General features: G+C 36.7%; 2 protein-coding genes across 9 annotated transcripts; one reads left to right on the forward strand and one right to left on the reverse strand.

Annotated features, from left to right (window-relative positions):
* Window positions 1-288: 288 nt before the first annotated feature.
* Window positions 289-4,643, reverse strand: LOC105962713 (LisH/CRA/RING-U-box domains-containing protein). Of its 2 annotated transcripts, none has more exons than XM_088819890.1 (7): window positions 4,275-4,643; window positions 3,721-3,915; window positions 3,274-3,399; window positions 1,510-1,695; window positions 947-1,080; window positions 650-836; window positions 289-568 (listed from the first exon to the last, which is right to left on the reverse strand). In XM_088819890.1, exons 1-7 carry the CDS (start codon window positions 4,572-4,574, stop codon window positions 467-469), a joined length of 1,230 nt encoding a protein of 409 aa, XP_088676016.1. In that variant the 5' UTR covers window positions 4,575-4,643; the 3' UTR covers window positions 289-466. The 2 variants fall into 2 exon arrangements, with proteins under 2 accessions (XP_088676016.1, XP_012842485.2); XM_012987031.2 differs by having other exon boundaries at window positions 3,274-3,396; window positions 4,275-4,617.
* An 11,480-nt stretch (window positions 4,644-16,123) lies between these two features.
* On the forward strand, window positions 16,124-21,364 carry LOC105962712 (CAP-gly domain linker). Of its 7 annotated transcripts, none has more exons than XM_012987030.2 (5): window positions 16,124-16,271; window positions 17,513-17,865; window positions 17,945-19,859; window positions 19,958-20,164; window positions 20,755-21,364. In XM_012987030.2, the coding sequence occupies exons 2-5, from the start codon at window positions 17,567-17,569 to the stop codon at window positions 21,076-21,078; spliced, it is 2,745 nt and encodes a 914-aa protein (XP_012842484.1). In that variant the 5' UTR covers window positions 16,124-16,271; window positions 17,513-17,566; the 3' UTR covers window positions 21,079-21,364. The 7 variants fall into 7 exon arrangements, with proteins under 7 accessions (XP_012842484.1, XP_088676017.1, XP_088676022.1 ...); XM_088819891.1 differs by having other exon boundaries at window positions 16,175-16,815; XM_088819896.1 differs by lacking the exon at window positions 16,124-16,271 and adding an exon at window positions 16,343-16,638.
* The last annotated feature ends 821 nt before the right edge of the window (window positions 21,365-22,185 follow it).

Raw genomic sequence — 22,185 nt, forward strand, 5'->3', positions numbered from 1 at the left:
TGGCTAATCTTATCTTGCCAACCAAACGGGGCCTAAGAGAATATACATAATTATATTGATATTATAAGTGTAATATTTGGAGAGAAACAAAATCGGAATTAACAAAAAAAATCACACCGGAAATTTTGAAATTGTAACCGGACCCATTCGTTTTTTTCTTTCTTCACACAAGCGAATGCCGCTCAATGATACGCCATTATTCAGTTATTCAAACTTACACAACTGTGATTATTATGCAGACTATTCAACTAAAAATCATTAGCTTCCTCCTATCTATTATTCAGCCAATTTTAAAAGCAAAGAAAACAAATCTACTACAGTGGTTTTAGCATATATGTACAACAGTCTGAATAACGACGAGGCCACATAGCAACTCAGCAGAGAGTTTTACGCACATATCGAAATGACAACAGTTGAAAGAAAAAACAGACAACGGTTTTGCGTTTCATATACAGAAGATATCAATCTAAGAGATGAATGCTTTCACCACATCTTTGTACTCACAAACTAATCCTGTTCTCGGACAACTGATCTTCCCACCGTTTTGCTTCGCCATTTCCTGAAGGGCCTGCTCACAAAAATTATATATTATTTAGTAAATTATTATTATAATCTAAGAAAAATTATCGAGGGAAATCGATTAACAGACCCTAGTGCTGTAAACATAGCCGTTGGGCAAGACGAGAGGTGGATTATCACAATCCATGAGCTCTTTGCTTATGTAGCAAACAAGTTTAGAGTGATGCTGCTTCGAGAATGGAAGTGGCATTGCTAGTTTACGGAAGCCCTCTTGCGATAGAGGATCCTCATTCGTGCAAGTATTTTTGTAACAGTATCTAACCCCCCCCCCCCCCAAAAGTCAAGGCAAAAAACACGGACATAGTTTTAACAGTTATTTTAGCAGTAGAGAAATAATATGTATCTACGAGATTTTAGTATTGGATACGGGGTCTTCAATGCACATAAGCCAGCTTGCAGATATATATGCAGTAAAGGCTCAAGAGTCATGCCATACAATTTGTAGAATTCTTGCTTAAATTGGTCGACCAAAAAATCCCATTGCCTTTCTTCGAACAATACCTGCAAAACAGTAATTTTATCTCGAAATGTTAGTTTCAGTCCATGTGTTACGTAAATTACATCGACTAGATTATTCATACGAGATAATTTGTGTCAGAATATCTGTGAGATAACTGTCTATCATAATTAGAATTTAGCAGTTATATTAATGGGCCCATAAAATATGCCATATGTTAATGAAATAGTATCTAACGGATGGCATACGCGTAACAGTGGAATTGCTGCATAACCTAGATAACGCTCATTCTAAGTTAAATTGAAGGAACTGTTCTTGAAATATTAAATTACTATATTACCGACCACAATTTAGAGAATGAACGGAACAAACCATTAAGCTTAAGCAAAGCAAATGACGGCAATATCAAATTCTCAGAGAATTTATAAGAATGGAAGTTTGAAGAGTCGGAGTAGTTAGGGAAGTATTTTGACCTTGTACGTTGAACATTCAGTGTTACTTCTGAAAGCAAGGGTTGCCATAACACGCTGCAATTCTTTCATATGGGTAGCTCCCCAAGGTGCCAGGTACTTTCGAGCGTATGATATAGCTTGCATACTATTTTCAGTCCTTACCAACTCGATGAATTCTTGCAGTCTCAACTGGAACTCAAATTTGCTCTGAAAAAGCACCCAGCACTAAACAGGTTTAGTATAAAGTACTGTGATACAAGTTCATAAGCTTATGATCGACTGAGTGTATAAAAAATGCAGAAACTCGAAGGAAAAAAAAAAAAAAAAAAACAAAAAGAGGACAAAAGATCAAGCAGTATTTCATACAATTACAGTGTACTATCTACTGGAAATTTGTTTTCCTACTGAATTAATTGTCCTGCAATGAATATGAATGATGCGATAGTCCTTTAATTGGAAGTTCAAAGGTGCCCAAGAAATGACTGAAGACAGGAAACATTTTGTTAGATAGAAAAAGGATAGGCTGAAACAACATCGTATGATTAGTCAGTGGGGAAAACTTAAGAGTTTCACCAATAAAATTTAAAAAGAAATTGCACCTGATATCTAACTAAGAAATTCCACTATGAAAATAACAAGGAAACAATGAAACTAAAGAGAATACTCTGAGAAGAAGAATTTTGACTTAGCTAATTCCCTCCCAAAACCGATTGAAACTGTTGAAAATTAAAATTTTGTCGGGATGGCGGAAAGACAGTGTTTAAACTGTTGAGCAAGGTATTAAACAAATATCTAATGATTGTTCACACGTTTTGTTCTTTAAGGAATATATGTTCATTTTCTTGTATTGTTCACTTTTTCACTTGTACTAAAAGAGCAATTTGGTTGAAACTGAGCCACTGGCCGATGTGCTTAATTCTAAAGTTAGCTCCATTGAAAAAATTCATGAAAGTGACATCAGAAAACGATACTTATCGTTGAATTAAAAGTAAATTCATGAGATTCAAAACATAACCACCCAGCAGTAAGCCTCTAATACATAAAGCATAAGCCAAGGAAAGCATCTTGATAGGATCGGCTGGTGGAAAGAGAAGTTTAACTGGTGGAAGCAAGTAATTGAACAACTCCCATAGAGGAGTGAAAGTCGAAGAAAGATCACAACTAGAGGTCAGCAGTTGGTGGTCATGGTGGTCAAGTATTAATGTCAATCTTTTTCATGACATGGATCCCAAGTCTCGCATTCAAAATTTGACGTTAACAGTAAGATGAAAAATAAGTGCAAGAAGCTTAACAAGCATTAGGGTAACCATACATGAAATGTTTGGACATAGAAAACTTAGCTATATTTGCCCTTATTCTCTTACTGAAATTCCAATTGCTTCTAGCAATACTGTATCCATCCCATCCCCCGCCGACACACACAGCACATGCACATAATATATTACCAACAACCCAAACCGACCTGCGTCTTAAGTGACTTGTGCATAAACTTGTGTATCATTGATGCTAATATGGAAACAGACCATAATAATTTAGTCTTCAGTGGCTAATCAATTTCCCTGCACCTAACGTATTCCAATAGTTTACAATTATTTTAGAGTACTGAATTTCTCCTGAATTGACCAATTTCTATGCATAAGAATCTTCATCCAATGTGAAACGGAAAAATGATAACCACCAACATGATTCTAGATAAAGGGAGAAAGCGCATATCTCTTCCAACTCAAATATTAATGTTGAGCTATAAGAAAAGACAAAGGGAAAAGAAAGCTAGAATGTGATTACCTTCGTCTTCTTCAACCTGGATTTGTTGTCAGCACACCAAGCTAGAGCAGGGGCCACCTCCTTCTTTTCAAGCGCTTCAATTACCTTTTTTGCCTCAAGAAACACATCTATATCGACAAGATCCTGCTAAGATAGACCAGAGGTTATTTAGACGCCAGCGTGTCATTTCTATTAAAACTCCAACATGCACGAGCAGTAACAAGTTATGAGGTCTACTCGAGAAATAAATTGACTAGTTACACAAATTTGCCTGTTTGTTTGTTTCTAATTTTAACCAATTCGTAAATCCAACATAAATTAGGAATGATGCTGAGACTTCAATCAGATTATTGACATTTACTCATATTCAAAGGTGAAAGTGAATCCAGAAGAACTTTAACAATCGCATACGTCACCAACAGAACAAGTAACAACCTGACGAATAAAATGATTCAAAAAACTTTTCACCTGAATATTGCTGCTCTCAGCAAGCTTTACGGCAGTATCGTAATATGACATTCTCAACATGTAATCAACGAGTATACGCTTCAAGCGGATGCTGTTCCACTTGGGCAAATTGTCCACTTCTGCAGATTCTAAATGTTCCAGCCTGGCCCGGCATCTCTGTGCTTGTAACTGCTCTGTTTGACTTCCCTCTTCCAACTAATTCATCAACCAACGAATAACAAATGCCATATTATCGAACAGAGATGAAAATGACTCAATTTACCGCATCCAATTTCCGTGATTAAAATTTAATAACATCATGCATTATTTAGACGACAACTCACAAATTAGAAAAGAAGAAATCCAGAATACTAATTGTATACTTCTTCTTCGAGACAAGAAATCAAGATTACAAGCCTCAAATTCTCTATTGAAATCAAATTCTTCTTAAAAAAAATCCATACGAACTGAAGATTATTGATAATTCACACGAACCGAAACCAAAATCAAATTAAAACTGGTGATGCAAATCTAGTGCCGAAAGGGGGAAAAAGGAAAGGATACTAATTACACACCTTTCTTTTGAGACCCTGCAATCGGGAGACGAGAGAAGTGAGCTGTCGAACGGCTTCTTCTCTGGAAATTTCAGAGGCGGCGGCGGGGACACCGGAAATGACGGCGGAGACTTCTTTCTCGACGGTGCGGTGGTTGTAGCGGATCGTCTTCTTGTAGTGCTCGAAGGGAACGCGGAGGAACTGATGTTCGAGTTTGAGTGACTCCGCCAATTTCGCCAAATTCGACGGAGGAGGAGCAGCGATGGGGGTGGCGGTGGCGGTGGGCAGTTGCGCATCCATTTCCATTGGAGTAGACGACATTTTTCTCTTCTCTGCTAAAATGTAAAATGTGAATATCTTTTTTTTTTTTTCTTTTTACAATATATATATAAGAGTAAAAAGTGAGGAAAAGAATATAATATTATAATCGAACTAAATAGTTCTCATTATTATTCTTTTTTATAAGAAAATGTTATCGGGTAAATTACGAAGCCTTCCCTTAACTTAAGCTAAATTACGAAAAAAGCTCCATCCCATGTTAGTTTCCATCTTACAACTGCCCCTTAAAGTGTGATTTTCAAGAAACCTTTTTTATTCGAGCAAATATTCACCAATTCTACTGCGACTGATATGTCATTTTTTGATGCTATTTTTTTGAGACAAAAATTACGTTGATGGGGCCTTTATATGGAATCTTTATTCTTCTTATATAATACATTCACAATCTTTTAGTATTACCATTATCTTTCTGAGGGTAATTTGTATCTTCAAAAAAGTAGCATATAGAGATGTCAGGTCTACAAGGTAGAATCGATATTTTGCAAAATATTACATGAAATCAAAAGGATTCCGTGCAAAATTACACAATAAAGGATCGGTGTAAGACATAAACAAATGTCGAGGGAATTTTGGTAATTACTGACAGATGGAATTATTTTTTGTAATTTAGCGTAAGTTCAAGAAGTTTCTAATTTGCCCATAATTATATTAAAAGGGAAGGGGTAATTATCGGCCGATTATCGGTCCGACCCGACCAACCGACTCTTACAAATATGTAAAACCATTACCGGTCCGACTATTGTGAGTCGGGTAATGGTTGGCAACCGACTTTGTCGGTTGCCTTAACGGGTCGGTTGAAGTTATCGGCCAATATCGACCACATTAATTAAAAAAAAAATTTATTCTATTCCTCTATCAAAATGCAGCAACAAACATTCCAAGATTTCATGCCCAAAATAAAATTTCAACAATATCACATATTACAAATTAAAATTCCAAAAATAATATAAAATACGAAAATGAATCACTTTCAGCCATTCACACTTTCACAGTACAAAATTCTGAAATTTTTAATTTTAATTTGAGAAACATAAAAATTCATAACTTAGAGTTTAGAAGGGCTAGAGGTAAATCTTTGGAGGAAACAATGGCGCGTCGGCGACGATGGGCTCATAGAGAGAGATGAGAGATACATCGGCAAATATGGTTGATAGAGAGAATAGTCGAAGACAAGGGGAAAAAAAGAATAGAGTTTTTTCCGTTGTGTATTTTTATTCATTTCACCGAAAGGTCAAAAATTAAATATTGAAATTAATAATCAGTAAAAACAAAAAGAATAATATAAAAAAAATTATAAAAAAAAAAAAAAAAAGAAAAATAAAAAAAAAGTCGGTTGGTCGGGTAATATCGGCCAACCGACTTTTCAACAAATTAGAAACTATACCCGACCCAACCATGCATGGGTCGGTTAAAATTATCGGCCCGACCAAAACGAGTCGGTTGGTGGGCAATTATCGGCCTGAATAGTCGGGCAGATAATGGGTCGGTTGTCGGGTAAAACCGACCCATGAACAACCCTAATTATCAACGCATTTTTTTCCAGTTACAGTATGAAATAATTCATTTGTTGAGAAACCTTTTTAACTTTTTCCAAGTTTTCTCAACCTCCAAATAAATCAAACTTTTTAGGTCGTGATTTTTTCTGCTACAGTCAGTTGGAACACACACAATTATCAACATGGCCAACATCGATCCCGATAATGAAGTAAAAAAATACGTTTTCGTCTAATAATCGTCGATTTTTATGCATTTTGTGTAGGATATCACGAAATTTGTCATTCCATTTCGTGTTGTCCTTCACGAAATGAACATCAAATTTTGTTTAGTTAATTATTTCGGGCAAGACACTACGAAATCTTACAACATATTTCGTGGTTTTATGTACGAAATAAAGGATAAAATCATTTATTGTTTATTTCGTACATTCGTATACGACATGTAGCATAGTATTTCGTGAAATTGTATACGAAATCCCTATTGTTTTTTTTTTTTTGCAAGTATCTAACTAATTTATCTTTCTTTAAGCAGTAACAAGGAGATAACTTGTATTTTGATCCCTTAATTTTGGAGCGAAAAGAATATGAAGATTACTCTCACTTCTTCTAAGTTGATATTGTGTTCGATATTGGAGAAGAATTAATCAAGTGGGCGAAAGCAACTGCAGTTAGTCATTCTCACCGTTTGATTTGTCAGTAACCGTTTGATTTGTCAGTATAGAAGGGAGAATGCACAATATTTGACGTGTGAAAAATACAGACATGGCCGATAAACGAATATCGATGTGGAAGATGTTAGAAACACTGGAACAAAAAAAATGTGGTTGTCTGTTCAAATTAATTAGTAGAAAGTCAAGGTTTGATGAATTATGGTTGTTGACTCTCATCGATGGCAAGCATACTCATCCTCCGACATTGTTTCCTCACAGACATAGTACGACTAGTCATATAACTCCACGACAGAAAGCAAGAATTAAAGAATTGAGAAATTCTCACGTGAAGCAAATGTTAATCATGGATAGATTGATGAAGGATGATCTGATGATACAAACCTCTATGAAGCATGTTTACAATGAATTGACCAAGATTAAATCAGAGGAAATGGAGGGGATGGTTGTTATTCAGTTTATGATGCATAACTTTCAACAAGGAGGTATCGATATTGGCATCGTGTCGAAAGTGAAATGAACAACACAATAACAGATGTTATGTTTGCTTGCCCTGAATCGATTAAGCTACTACAGTTGTTCCCGTACATTATATTGATGGATTGCACATACAAAAACCGATAAGTAAGTAAGCTTTTACGATTGTTTTAAATTTTAATTGTAATTTTATATTGTATTGTTTTAATATGTACAAAAAGTTGATGTAGGTATGAAATGACTCTTTTGCAAATAATTGAGATTACTCCAGTTGGGAATAATTTCATGATTGTTGTTGCATTTATGTCGCATGAAGGTGCAGACACCTACGAGTGGACTTTGAATTGATTGAGAAAGTTTTTAGCTAGTGTTGAACCTCATGCGATCCTAACAGACGGGGAGTTGGGTCTCTTGAAAGCACTGCCTAATGTCTTTCTAGTTTCGTATCACATGTTGTGTATATTCCAAATAAACAAAAATATTGAGGCAAATGCGACGAAATTTATAGAAGGAAACAAAGAGCAAAGTCTTATATTCCGACGTGGGGTGTGAGCTAAGCTGGTGAAAGCAGAAAGCGAAGAGGAGTATCAGTACAATTACAATGAAATTGTTGGACGATATGCATGATACCCTAGAAATCATACAGTATTTAAATGATACGTGGTTGATCTACGAGAAGAAGTTTGTTCGAGCCTATACCCGCAATGTGTATCATTTTGGCAACATGAGCACCAACAAGTATTCCATGCTTTAGTTATTCCAGTGATAAAATATATTATATAAAGATCATACTTATATTATAATTTGATTGTCGTTGTAATCGGACAGGGTGGAGGGTGCTCATTCTTCTGCAAGGGGTAGTTAAATGTTTAGACCGGAGGTGTTGATAATATGCAAGACAAACTTCAAGACCAAGTTCATATCCAAATTAGTCAATTGAAGTGCGATTTTTCATTATCATCCAAGATAAGGAAGCATACTACAGCATGATCGTGCTTTCAGGGTTTGGTTTGTTACATTACGCATTTGGCATTGGAGAAATTGGATCCAGAGATGGACTCCCTGGCAATTCAAGATCCGAGTATTTGCATCTACTATCTTTGGAATACTCATGGGATCTCTCTCCCGTGTAAAATTGTGCAGAAAATGGAAGATAATGACATGTTATCCATTTCAAACGTGCATCATTCTAGAGTACCATGGCAGTTGAACCTTTTGAACTACCTAGATATCAAGTAAACCGCGAGGTGATTATGGATAGACAAATTGATGACCTGAATTGCAATTTGAAGAAAATGAATTACTTGATCAAGATAAATGTCGTAGCCTCATTGCGTGGCATCATTTATCCGTGTACGGCCCATCTGTCCGAGCCATTATTTGTTAAGACCGAAGGACGATCAAAGAATAACTCGACAAAGAGAGACCCTTTCGGATGGCAGTATCATCTTGATTCGGAGACAATTAAGTCGTCTTATGGTTTTAAGGGTCGTCAATCCTCACCTGCAACAAAGATTCCTAAAGAAAAGATTGATAGAACCACTAATGGAACACCTCAATCGAAGATGAAAGGTCGTAGTTCTCGTATTCCCACACAAGAATCTGATGGCCCTCCAATACATGCCACATGAAGGAATCTATTTCTATTTTTTCATGCCCAAATTTATGGTCCGCCTTATTCAAGATTATGTCAACGTGATGGCGGATGGAAACTGTGGGTACCGTGTTGGGTAACAGGCACGTGTACGCAGCGGAAAACAAAAATTTTATGCGATTTAAACAATTTAAAACACATGAACACATGCCCTATAATTGAAATCAATTAATTACGTACCTTTGCGCTTCCAGCGAAATTAAAGACAACATACATGCTTAATAATTTAACCGAATTTTAAATCAATTAGCATGCTCGCGTTTAAATCAAATAACATACTCGCAACAAATAAAACGATTTCATGTAATCACATAAACTCATACAAGAACGAACATGTACATTTTATTTAAACGTAAACGAATCAAGAACAATGAATTCGTGAGTTTACCTTTTGAAGCGTGAGGTAGGCGCACTAAGCAAGACGAGATTGCTATGGAAACCAATCCGTACAATCCGGGGCAGCAGCCGTGGAGCGGCAGCAGCGGCAAGACGGGCCACGGCGCCGCGTGTGACTCACGCGCGGTCTTCGGGCGGCGCGTAGGGATGCGTGCAGCTTCGGCTCGTGTGCTGCTCCTCGATTCTTCGATCTTCAATCTTCCTCCTCTCGGATTTCACCTCGTATACTTCGATCTACTAAACACGTGGCACTACACACATAATAGTTAGAAAAACGGAAGAAAAGAAAGAAGGAAAGGAATACCGATAGTGATCGGCCAACGGATGGCCGATTCCGGTGAGACGGCGGCGGTGACGGCGGTAGTGGCCGCGGGAGAGGGTGGCCGATCGAGAGAGGGAGCGGCTAGGGTCAGGGTTAGGTCTTGTTTTTTTTTTTTTGTGCAAGACCTATAAATCAAGTATTTATAGTGTCTTGCATAAAACCCTAACGGGCTTAAGTTGGACCGGGCCCAACAACTTAAGTTCATTAGTTCTTTTACTTGCTCGTCTCTCTCAATTCAATGATCGGAAAACTGTAACGATTACATTTTCGGAATCATTATAATGTTCTCGTCATTACGAGTGCCAACTCTCAATTTCCAACTTTCCAAAAGTGGAAACCCTAATTCAATGCACTTTCTAAATTTGGAAACTTACCGATTTAGAAAGTTCACTAATACGTTTGCCTATTCTTTTCTTTTTCTTATTCTCATTCGTAATTCCAAATTACGAATGTTGGACCCAATCATATTGACTTCCAATCATGCAAAGATAAACCATTTTATCTCTGACCGTTTATTCAAAGATCTCACGTGCATGAGCAGTGTGACCCTCGATGGTTCAGGTGTAAGCTAGCCGTGGGCCCACAACCCTTTGTGGTCAAAACTCGTCCCTTAGATTTACGATTAAGATGAAGCTCGTTTCACCTTAATCACCCAACGAATCAAGATTGGCGTCTAGCAACTACGCGTCATGATTCCCTAGATACAAATGAAGTGCCTGCAAGAACCTTCAAATATAGTTAACGTACAGTACGATCCATTCGATTCATATGTCCCGATTGAACTAGAGGCATTGGTTCATCGAGACCTCTTTATATGTTCAATGACCGTGCGATCGTTCTAAGTGTTGTAATCGTTACGTGCATGACTTAGAGAATCGAATTCTCTAATAATCACTTAGTCAGCTCTGGCCAGAGACTTAGAATGATTACAAACTATCATAACACACAGGACATCCAAGACTATTCTAGCGATCGAATCCCCGACTACAATACACAAACCTCCCACTAGATTTCGGACTGCACGAACACTGGCCCTTGGGATGGTCCTCGGTGGAACTCAGGGACAGTTCACGATACAGCTGGTCCTCTAGTGAAGTCACGATGATGTCTAGGTCATAAAGACTAATGGTGTACAACTATACCATAGATATCTCTACTCGATTATTGGGAACCACTTAGAGATTTCTAGGGTGAGGGAGTTCAGTGAACTCGTCAACTTACGAGCACCCACTTATGCATGCCGATATCACAATACCGTTTACTGATGAGATGCAGTACACATACACTAAGTGCTAGTCTCTTAATGGGAAAGGCCGATATCCTCATTGGTGGCGTAACCCTTCGACTAGGAACACGTTTAACAGTTATAATACTAACGAACAATTACTAGTACGTGTAATAACTGTAAGGACTATATCTATGCTTGTGACAAAGGGACAAAGATATAGAATGCCAAGGTGTTTTATCATTAATACGAATAAAGGTTCGTTTATTACAATAATAAATACGAAAGACCACAGCCACATTTTGGCTTGTTGGTCACCTACTCTAACAATCTCCCACTTGACCTAAAGCCAACTACCCATGAATCGCAATCCCATCGACTCCCGATGCTTCTCATGGACCGATCTCGGTAAAGGCTTCGTGAAGGGGTCTGCAACGTTCTCTTCCGAGGTGACCCGTTCTACTTTAACTTCACCTCTATCATTGATCCCTCGGATCACATGATACTTCCTCAGAATATGCTTCGACTTCTTATGAGATCGCGGCTCTTTAGCTTGCGCCACGGCTCCGGTGTTATCACAGTACAACGGTACTGGATCACTAGCATTAGGAACGACACCCAACTCTTGGATGAACTTCCTTATCCAAGTCCCTTCTTTTGCAGCTTCGGACGCTGCAATGTATTCCGCTTCGGTAGTGGAATTGGCCGTCGCGCTTTGCTTGGAACTCTTCCAACACACGGCACCACCATTAAGCGTGAATATAAATCCAGAGTTCGACTTTGAGTCGTCCACATCCGATTGAAAACTAGAGTAGGTAAAGCCCTCTAACTTCAACTCGGCACCCCCATAAACCAAAAATATATCCTTAGTCCTTCGTAAGTACTTGAGGATATATATTTTCACGGCCTTCCAGTGAGCCGGGCCGGGGTCAGACTGATATCTGCTTGTGACACTCACAGCATACGCAATATCGGGTCTCGTACATAGCATGCCATACATTATGCTTCCTATGGAAGAAGCATAAGGTGTCATTTTCATCTCCTCGATTTCACTAGATGTTTGTGGACACATAGATTTCGAGAGACGAACCCCATGGGACATTGGCAAGAATCCCTTCTTGGATTCTTCCATGCTAAATCGTTTCATAACGGTGTCTATGTACAGGCTTTGGGATAATCCAAGCATCTTTCTTGCTCTATCTCTATAGATGCGTATTCCTAATACATATGATGCTTCTCCCAAATCCTTCATCGAGAAACGTGTGGACAACCATGCTTTCGTTTGTTGCAACATTCCTACGTCATTCCCAATGAGTAGAATGTCATCAACGTAAAGCACTAAAAATATCACTGCCCTCCCACTAACCTTCTTGTATACACAAGGTTCCTCCGGATTCTTCTCAAAATCAAACTCTTTGATAGTTGAGTCGAACCTAATGTTCCAACTACGGGATGCTTGTTTCAATCCATAAATGGATCGTTGGAGCTTGCAAACCTTTTGCTCACTTCCAGAAGATATGAAGCCTTCCGGCTCCGCCATGTAAATTTCTTCCTCAATATCTCCATTAAGGAAGGCGGTCTTCACATCCATTTGCCATATCTCGTAGTCGTACCACGCAGCTATGGCCAGCAAAATCCTAATGGACTTTAGCATCGCGACTGGCGAAAAGGTTTCCTCAGAGTCAACACCTTGCCTTTGAGTGTATCCTTTCGCTACCAATCTAGCTTTATAGGTCGATACCTTTCCATCAACTCCAATTTTCTTCTTATAGATCCACTTGCAGCCTATATGAACAATTCCCTTAGGTGGATCTACCAAGGTCCACACCTTGTTGGAGTACATGGAGTCCATTTCGGATTTCATGGCAGTTAGCTAATGTCCCATGTCCGCATCCAATACGGCCTCATTGTATGTTCTTGGATCTTGTCCAAGATCAACATGATCTTCATCATTCTTGAGGAGGAATAACCTATCCGGCATTTTCCGAACTCTTTCGGATCTACGTACCGTAGGTTCAGTGGGGTATATTTGTGGACTGTTGTATTGGTTCGATTATTTGTTCTTGCGATTGAACTTCACTTTGTGGTTCTTGAACTACTTCAAGTTCTATCATGCTGCCTTTTCTATCGGATAGAAACTCCTTTTTCCAAAAAGGGTGACATTTCTTGAAACAAACGTCTTTGCTTCCTTGACATAATAGAATTCGTATCCCATTGAGTCTTCAGGATACCCCACAAAATAGCACAAGTCGGATTTACTATCCAACTTGTCTCCCACTAATCGCTTCACATAAGCGGGACAACCCCATATCCTAATATGTTTGTAGTTGGGTTTCCGGGAATGTCAAAGTTCATAAGGTGTGGATTTAACTACTTTGGTGTTAACTCTATTCAGCAAATACGCGGCAGTGTGAAGTGCATGACCCCACAAGTATGCCGGTAAGTTTGTGAACCCCATTATAGATCGAACCATATCCAATAAAGTTCGATTCCGACGTTCGGAGACATTGCTACCAAATACAGTGCAGTGGGCGGCAAGTGACAGGTCCTCATGTTCTTGTCCATAAACTTATTGGATGGACATAAATGAAATGGGATTGACATTGCTACCAAATACAGTGCAGTGGGCGGCTATGGCGGCTAGGGTTTAATTTTAGTCGGCAGCTTAGGTTGGTTGAGTGGGGTGAATCTAAGATTTTTCAATTTGATATATATATATATATATATATATATATATATATATATATATATATATATATATATATATATATATATATATATATATATATATATATATATGAGTGATTATGAGTGTCTCGGCTAGAATTAGAGCTAGGGTTGTCAGAATATGTGAGCACAGATAGATGGTTGTGCGTACTACGATATTATACGGGTGTCTATAGATTGGTGAGCCAAATTTTTTTTCTTATAATTTTCAATACTATGTAGAAAAAAGGAGAAAAATAGATTTTCATATTAGTGAAAAAATACGAAAAATAAAAAAATAATAAAATAATAATAAAAATGGTAGATGCAAAAATGAAAATGTTAAATGCAAAATAAAAATTGATAAAATATAATTTAAATATTATTTGGTGCGTATTTCGTTTATTATGTGTAAAAGGTATTTTTGGAGAGAAATTCATAAATAATGTGATACAAATGTTTAAAAATTAGGGTTGACATTTTGTTATAATAAATTTTGTCCTAAGGAATCTATGTCTTAAAAACCCTATAATTATTAAGGGGTAATGGCAAATAGGCCCATGACAAAGGCAAATTAATTAAAAGATGGACATCTAATTTTTTTTCTTTCAAATAAATCCAGCTCATTCAAACTTATTTGCAAATAAGGAAAATCCTTTTATATATACCAAAATTACCCCCAATTCATTGAAACCCTATTCAACTCCAATTTCATGATTTACACCCCAATTTAGTCCAATTTCATCAATTAACCAATTTTAACCCTAATTTCAATTTTGACCCCAATTTTGACCCGCCACCACCGGAGACCGCCGGTCGCCGCCGTTCACCGGCGTTAACTTTTTTTTTTCTTAAAATTCTTTTTGTTCCTGAATTTTTTTTTTCTGGCCGGTCAACTGCCGTTGACCGCCAAGTCTCCGGCGTTGATTTTTTTTTTTATAATTTTGTTTTTTCTTAAAAAAAATATTTTAATTAATATTACTGTCTTGGCTGCTAAATTATCGTCTCCGGCAGTTATTTAACTGTCGGAGACAGTGATTTAACTGTTAATTGACTTTTTTTTTTCTTCAAAAATATATTAATTAATATTACTGTATTCGTTGCTAAATTACTGTCTCCAGCAGTTATTTAACTGTTGGAGACAGTAATTTAACCGTTAATTGTTTTATTCTTAAAAAAAATATTTTTAATTAATATTACTGTATTCGTTGCTAAATTACTGTCTCCAGCAGTTATTTAACTTTCGGAGACAGTAATTTAACTGTTAATTGACTTCTTTTTTTTAATTTTTTTTCTTAAAAAAAATATTTTAATTAATATTAATGCCTTGGATGCTAAATTACTGTCTCCAACAGTAATTTAACTGTCTTAGACAATAATATTAATAATATTACTGTTCGGGAAAATAATATTCATAATATTACTGTCCCAAACAGTAATATGACTGTATGAGACAGTAATTTAGTAGCCAAAACAAAAATATTAATTAAAATATTTTTTTTTCTAAGAAAAAAAAAATTCAAAAAAAAAGTCAACGGTGGTTGACCGGCCGGAAAAAAATTTCAGGAAAAAAAGAATTTCAAAAAAAAAAAAAAAAAAAAAAAGTCGACGCCGGAATCTGGCCCGAAAAAAATAACATTTAAGAAAAAAATTATTTTCTGAAAAAAATAAGTTTTGGGGGTTAATGTGATATATTTGTTTAAATCCGGGGTCAATGTGTAATATTAAGGAAGTTAGAGCATAATGGGTGGAATTGATAAGAATTACATTAGTGAGGGTATTTTAGACTAAAGACATGGGGATGGGTTTTAATTGACGTGTCACCTGTAAAAAAATAAACCTATTAATTAATTAATTAAAAAAAATTAAAACATGAAGTTCTCGTTCTGCAGAAAACTTCATGTTTTTTGAGTCCTCCGTTCTGCAGAGCACGGGAACAAGAAGATTATTCAAGTTCTCGTGTTCTTCAGCACGGGGGATTCATATTTAAAAAAAAAATTGAAAAAAAAAATTAAAAAGTTTTTTGAGCTTCTCGTAGAGCACGCAAACTTGAAGAAAGTTCAAGTTTCTGTGCTCTGCAGAACAGGAAGTACAAAAAACTTGATCCTCCGTTCTACAGAGCACGGATACTTAAAGTTTCTTCAAGTGCCCGTGCTCTATAGAACGGTGGCTTCAAAAATTAAAAAAAAAAATCGCAAATCGGCTAGATCTAATCCTAAATACGTGTTTTTACCTAAATTGTAAATGAAACTAATTAAAAGTAGTTGTTGAAAATTTTCCGGAATCGAGCCTTGTTTGCTACGGATTCAAAGTCGAATTTTTTTCCAAAATTCGAATTTCTTGAAAGAGTTTGGAAATAGGAGAGAGAATTTAAAAAAAAATTAAATGAAAAAGATTCCGCTGTATTAAGTAAAAACCCCGCTGCAAATAGCAACACCCATTATGAAACGTAGGTCAAGGCTGAAGTGGTTCATAGGCCCCACCCTAAAGGACAAAGAAAAAAGACGCTCCGCCTCACGCGCGGCATCGAAAATTTAAAATTTTATTGTCTGACAAAAATACCCCTAACTTTCTCTTTAATTTCTCCATTCAATCCAGCAGAAGAAGAACAAATATACTCCAACTCACTGTGTGAAGCGACCAAAGGTGTTTGATATCAATCAATTCACACTTTCAACGGCCGCATCTTCTCTCCATTTTCAACATCTTCTCTCCATTTTCAACCTTCCATCTCAGTAAACTCTCTCTCTCTCTCTCTCTCTCTCTCTCTCTCTCTCTCTCTCTCTCTCTCTCTCTCTCTCTCTCTACGTAATTAGTGTGCTTTTATAGTAGATGATTTTTACAGATGTTTTTTTAATTTCTGTATTAATAAGGGGATGGTGGATTTTATTGTGTGTTTGATTTTCGAAATCTTTGGAATTAAATTAGGCAAGTTATCGCTGTTTTTTGAATCTTCGAACCGATTACTTCAATTTGTGTTGAAATTTTTGAATTTGTTTTTCAAATTTTTGAGTTGAAAAAACAAGGAATCGGGGGAGCCGCTTAACGGTCACTTTATTGCTTGAAATTTATGGTACAGAGAGTAAAGAAATTAATTTATTGGTCTCTGTTTCAACTTCTCGTTTTTAAATTTCTTGTCATTTTAAATCGAATTCAATTAGGGTAATAGCTGCAGCAATTCAAGAAACAGAAAAAAAAATAACATTTCTTCTTCTTCTTATTTGGGTTTTTTTGCCTGGGAAGAAGAGCATTGGGGTTTGTTTGTCAACCTTGAGAATTGTGAGTATTTTGTGCTTCTTAAGTTTTCTTGACTTGTATTTAGGGAGTAATTGTGTAGGGAGAGTGAGGGTAGATTAGTCTTTAGGGTTTTAATGAAAGCTTCAGGCACTAATGTTTTTTCTAATCATGGTTTCAGAAACACATTGATTAGTTCTTTTTTTTTTTTTCTTTATTGCATGGGATTCTCATGATTCCTGCTAACGGTGAAAGTGGTGACTAAAATCATTGCTGAAAACCTGCAATATATTTAATAAATAGAAAAATAGTGATACAAGTACATTTTGTGCAGTATAGTTTCTTTAGAATATTGTTTCTGTAGCAGTGATGTCAGATATTGTGAATCCAAAGGTTCTCTTTGTTTAATTTAGACCATGTGCTTTTTCTTCTTCTAATCTGTCTTTCTTTCCTTTTCTTTTCTTTTTTTAATTTAAAAAAGTTATTCTTAAAAGATAGGTTTTGGGCACTTGAGTTTCTTCAGTAGAGAGTTGTTGTGTTATACATTAGACAGGTGAAGATGGTATTCTCAAGTATTCTTTCATCGTGTTTCGGTGCAATTATTTGTTAGTGTGATGTATTCGGATCAGTCCGTAACATTCTGCCTTAACTTGTTCGTTTTCATTTCGGTTCCTACTATTGCAAATTCACTAATGCTACTCTCTAATTTTATTATTTTTTTATCTATTTTTGGTTGCTACAGGTACGTTATCAAGTTCGATGATATATAGTTATAACTGAAGCCAAAGTCACGGAGATGAAGAAGCTATTCTTTTTCAGATCGCATTCATCCAACACCGTTAACAACAATCAACTCTCCCCACCGTCGACAGATAAGCAAGTTTACTGGGAAAAGCCAACCGAAAAAGTGGACAAGTCTGTCAAAAACAAGCATGGTTTTGAAGAACAAGAATTTGGCAGCAGCCCTTGTCTGAGAAGAAGCCTCTCGTTCTCATCGGGTTCTCCTTACGAAACTGGAAAAGGGCCGAGCAAAAACTATAACCCCACTGGTTCTCCATGTCATGCTACCTATTACTCAAATAAGCACTCTTCCCGGTAGGCATTCTTGTTTTTCTTGTGTCTTTGGTAATGTTATTTTTTTTTTTGGGATTGTAAATTTTCGTTTGTTATTCAGGCCTCGTGCATTGACTCCCGAGAGGCAACCCAGGTCAAAACGCGTTGATGATGCACGGAGAATGGAGAAATTTGATCGAGTTATTTCGAGAGCAAACTCTGATTTGTTAGAGAGCTCTTCTCATTGCTCGAGTAACGTGTCGAATAAAGTTTTGGATCGATACATTGATGGAGAACAGCAGATGGAAGAGTTTGAGCCAAAAGCCAATTACTTCATGAAAAATCAATTCGAAAATGGGAACGGCTTGGTAAAGCGGCCACCGAAATTTCAGTTCAGTGCACCTGTTTCACACGATGGTAGGATACAAAAACCCAAGTCTCAATCCTTCAGAGAAACCAAACACGTGGGCGAAAATGGATATGGCAACGAATCTCCACGAAAGCTTGCAAAAAACGTGGTCGAGAGACTTTCAAAGTCTCAATTTTTCCCCACGATGAGATCGAAAGAATCCGACGGTGACAGCCCAATCACCATTGATGACGTTTATGGAAGAAACATGAACAGGTGTTCAAATGCGTATGCGGATGAAGTATCTTCAAGAAAGTGTTCAATGGATTGGCACATGGAGACTAAGGAAGAAATGCCAGAATTTTTGGAGGGCACTTTTTCTGACGATAAAGAGAGGGCTGGAGAATATATCGACATTTTAGCAGATACTGATGTTGAATTATTTAAAAAATTTAAAGAAGCAGAGGACCGTGCTGCAATTCTGTCGAAAGAGTTTGAAAGGGGGAACTTTTTCGAGTTTAGAGAGCTTAGCGTGCCGACATTGATTCAGAAAATTAGAAGCTTAACAGAGGAGAAGGTGAACATGGCTATAGAAGTTTCAGCTATCTTAGAGGATAGAATTGCAGAAAAGGCTTTATTCAGAGAAAAACTTAAAATAGCAAGGGAAGACGCACAGTCGCGGAGATTGGAGAAGGAAAAGAATGAGCTGCAGTTAACACTCGAACGTGAATTGGATAGGCGATCAACTGAGTGGTCCCACAAGCTCGATAAATTACAAGCGGAAGAACATAGGCTTAGGGAAAGGGTACGGGAATTAGCAGAGCAGAATGTGTGTCTCCAAAGAGAAGTCTCTTCTTCTGGTGAAAGAGAAATGGATTCTCGAACAAGAATTACAAACTCGGAGAACCAACTTGGGAATTTATCTGCTCAAGTCAAGGAAGCTAAGGAAGAGAATCAATATCTGCAGAAAACTTTATCGGAAATGCAGGAGAAAACTAGAGCGGCGGAAGAAGATCTGGATTGCATTCGAAGGAACTATGAGGAAAAGGTAACCGAGTGTAAAGATATGCACCAATCTATAAGCAGACTCCAACGAACGTGCAGTGATCAAGGGAAGACGATTGATGGACTAAGAGGGCTTTGTGAAGAACTTGGGAAGAAAATTTCTCAGGAGAATTTTGATTTCGAGTTCGTTAAGCTGCCAGTCGAGCACATGAGACTAACGGGGGTGGAGCATGCACTGAGGAAGGAGGTCGAATCGTATAGGGTTGAAGTTGATTCGCTTAGGCATGAGAACATCGATTTACTCAACCGTCTTAAAAGCAATGGGAAGGAGGGTTCGTTTTCAACTTATAAGCTGGACGGTGAACTACAGAGTCGTATTAGCCTCTTGCAAAGTCAAATGCTTCCGTTGCTTATGGAGAGCAACCAGCTCGGCAGGAAATTAATTGAATACGTCAAAGCCAACGGTGGGTTCCCACTGAAAAAGGGGCCCGCTTCTGCCTCGTGTTTAGATGGACAAGTTCTTGTTGAGTGTGAAGTGAAGCTCCAAGGTTTAGAGCGAACAGCTGAAAGCTTAACGACCAGTATACAGACTGTGTCCGCTGTTCTTCAAGAGAAATCCACACTGTTGCAAGATTCTCAAGCAACTGATGAATCGCACAAACGGAATGAACAGAAACAAGAGGTAGATGATTGGTTCTTGAGTTTTAATTGTTTTATTACGAATTTTTAGATTGATATTTTAACTTACTGTTTTGCGATGTTATTTGGTTTACTTGACAGGACGTAATCAGAACAGAGTTGAAAGCGGAGACTTTATTGACGAGTTTGTTGAGAGAGAAGCTTTACTCGAAGGAGCTTCACATGGAGCAGCTGCAAGCAGAGCTTGCTGCAGCTGTTAGGGGAAAGGATGTTCTTAAATGCGAAGTACAAAATGCAGAAGATAACTTCTCTTGCATAAAACACAAGATGAAAGAACTCGAGCTTCATGTAAGTCTAAATACCAATTTCTTCTTATTCGGCAAATCGGCACCTATTCTTTCGACAAATTTTACCGCATATGTTTGAATAGCTGGAATAAATGTATTCTTGTGGCCTTGCATGTTTATCTGTCTTAGAAGTGCGTTACGAGATATTACGACTTTACCTTGGGTTATGAATCTGCGTCTGTCTAGTAGTTGTATGTATCTTAATTAGGAATTACGTCTCTATCTGGTAGTCGACTTTGATTGGATTACTATTTACAGTAGAACCTCGAAAAATTTATAACCTCGCTTAAATAATAGTTTTTCTCGGTCCTGACTCGTTGAAAACGTATTAAATTATTAGTTCGATAATTTAATATTTATCTAAATTAATGGAATTTTGCTTGTCCCGATTGTATTAATTTACAGAGGTTTAACTGTAGTTTCGTATCTTTTGTATTGACCAACTGAATATTATTGATATCTATGCTCCAACTTGTGATTGGATGATGATGGATGGAAACCCGTCCATCGAATTCTAATGCGTTATATTTTTCACCTTAATTTTTTATTTAAGTGTTAATATTTTTTTCGTTGTTGTATATGTATGGGCAGATGATGAAAAAGGACGAGACTATAAATCAGCTACAAAGCGATTTGCAAGAATGCAAGAAAGAATTGGCAATTGTGCGGGGAATACTACCAAAGGTATCGCAAGAGAGAGATTCGATGTGGGAGGAGATTAAGCAGTACTCCGAGAAAAACATGTTACTGAATGCCGAGATCAATATGTTGAGAAAGAAAGTCGAGAGCCTCGACGAAGATATACTTGTGAAAGAAGGCCAAATCACCATTTTGAAAGACAGTATGGGCAAATCTTTCGACCTTCTTGCAAGTCCAGATACTAACGAGAATTTCTGCTGGACGAATATGCGATAATTGATTATGATATACAATTTCTTTTTTCTTTTACATTTTATTATAGGGTTTTTTTTTTTTGGGATTTGTTGAAGCTCATTTTGCAGCAAATGTGGAGTAAATGAGTAGAGATTTTCTCACCAAGTTTACACTTTGTGGCATAGTTGTAATATATACAACTTTGTGGTTTGGTTTTCATAATTGTTTGTGTAGTTGGCATTCGTGTTCTGTGAAGGAACATTCGATATGTTTGTGTTGCAATAATAATAAAAATGTGTATATCCAATCCTATATTGGAAGCTCAAAATTTAAATTTATAGGCTATTTTTTTTTCTTTTTTTTTCTTGGGTGTTAATTGCCCAGATCCCCTTGTGTAAATTTAATTGCCAAAAAAATTCCATGTTTTAAAATAAATTAGCAAATACTCCCCTATTTTGCGTTTAAACATATTCTAGAGGCTGAGATTTTTTATTTTTTATTTTATTTTTTATTTTTTATTTTTTTTAATTTTTTTTCTAGAAGTAGAGGCTAAAATTTTACTACTAACAAAAATTTGCAATTTATGTGCGTAAATGACGGCCATCCCTTTGAGACATGTCAAATTACAAAAAAAATCCTCTTAACTATAAAACACAAGATGAAAGAACTCGAGCTTCATGTAAGTCGAAATACTAATTTCTTCTTATTCGACTTACATGGGTGTTTTTATAACCACTTTAACTATAAATCTTCTTATACAGAATCTTTTAGATTTCGTGTAATTTTCTCTAGTTTGTACTTGTTTTGTGCAAAAATGCAGTGTTTGATGCACCGTCATCTGATATTTTTACATGTCAAGAGACACATCTTATAATCATCTTGTTTCAAAATGTGGAACTTGAATGAGATAAAACGGGTAAAAATTGGAGAATATGCCACATAATCTAGAAGATTTCACTAAATTTGACACCGTAAGGGTGATCGTGTAAGAAGATTCATAGTTGAGATGGGTAATTGTGATTTTTTCATAATTTAACTTTACCTCATGGATGACTGTAATTTAAACTTTTTTTTTTTTTTTAAATCTCATGAAAATACTTTACCATAAATTCAATATAAATTAAAAAAAAATAAAAAAATCAACAAATT

Source organism: Erythranthe guttata, chromosome 6 (genome assembly GCF_056151865.1).
Source record: "Erythranthe guttata isolate IM_541 chromosome 6, IM_541, whole genome shotgun sequence".
Classification (NCBI taxonomy): domain Eukaryota; kingdom Viridiplantae; phylum Streptophyta; class Magnoliopsida; order Lamiales; family Phrymaceae; genus Erythranthe; species Erythranthe guttata.

Coding starts and splice junctions, on each gene's coding strand:
- LOC105962713 (XM_088819890.1), bottom strand. CDS start 4,574: ATGTCGTCTACTCCAATGGAAATGGATGCGCAACTGCCCACCGCCACC. Junction 3,916..4,274: donor TGCAGGGTCTCAAAAGAAAG/GTGTGTAATTAG, acceptor TTGATGAATTAG/TTGGAAGAGGGAAGTCAAAC. Junction 1,081..1,509: donor CTGAATGTTCAACGTACAAG/GTCAAAATACTT, acceptor ACTGTTTTGCAG/GTATTGTTCGAAGAAAGGCA.
- LOC105962712 (XM_012987030.2), top strand. CDS start 17,567: ATGAAGAAGCTATTCTTTTTCAGATCGCATTCATCCAACACCGTTAAC. Junction 17,866..17,944: donor TCAAATAAGCACTCTTCCCG/GTAGGCATTCTT, acceptor TTTGTTATTCAG/GCCTCGTGCATTGACTCCCG. Junction 19,860..19,957: donor GGAATGAACAGAAACAAGAG/GTAGATGATTGG, acceptor TTTACTTGACAG/GACGTAATCAGAACAGAGTT.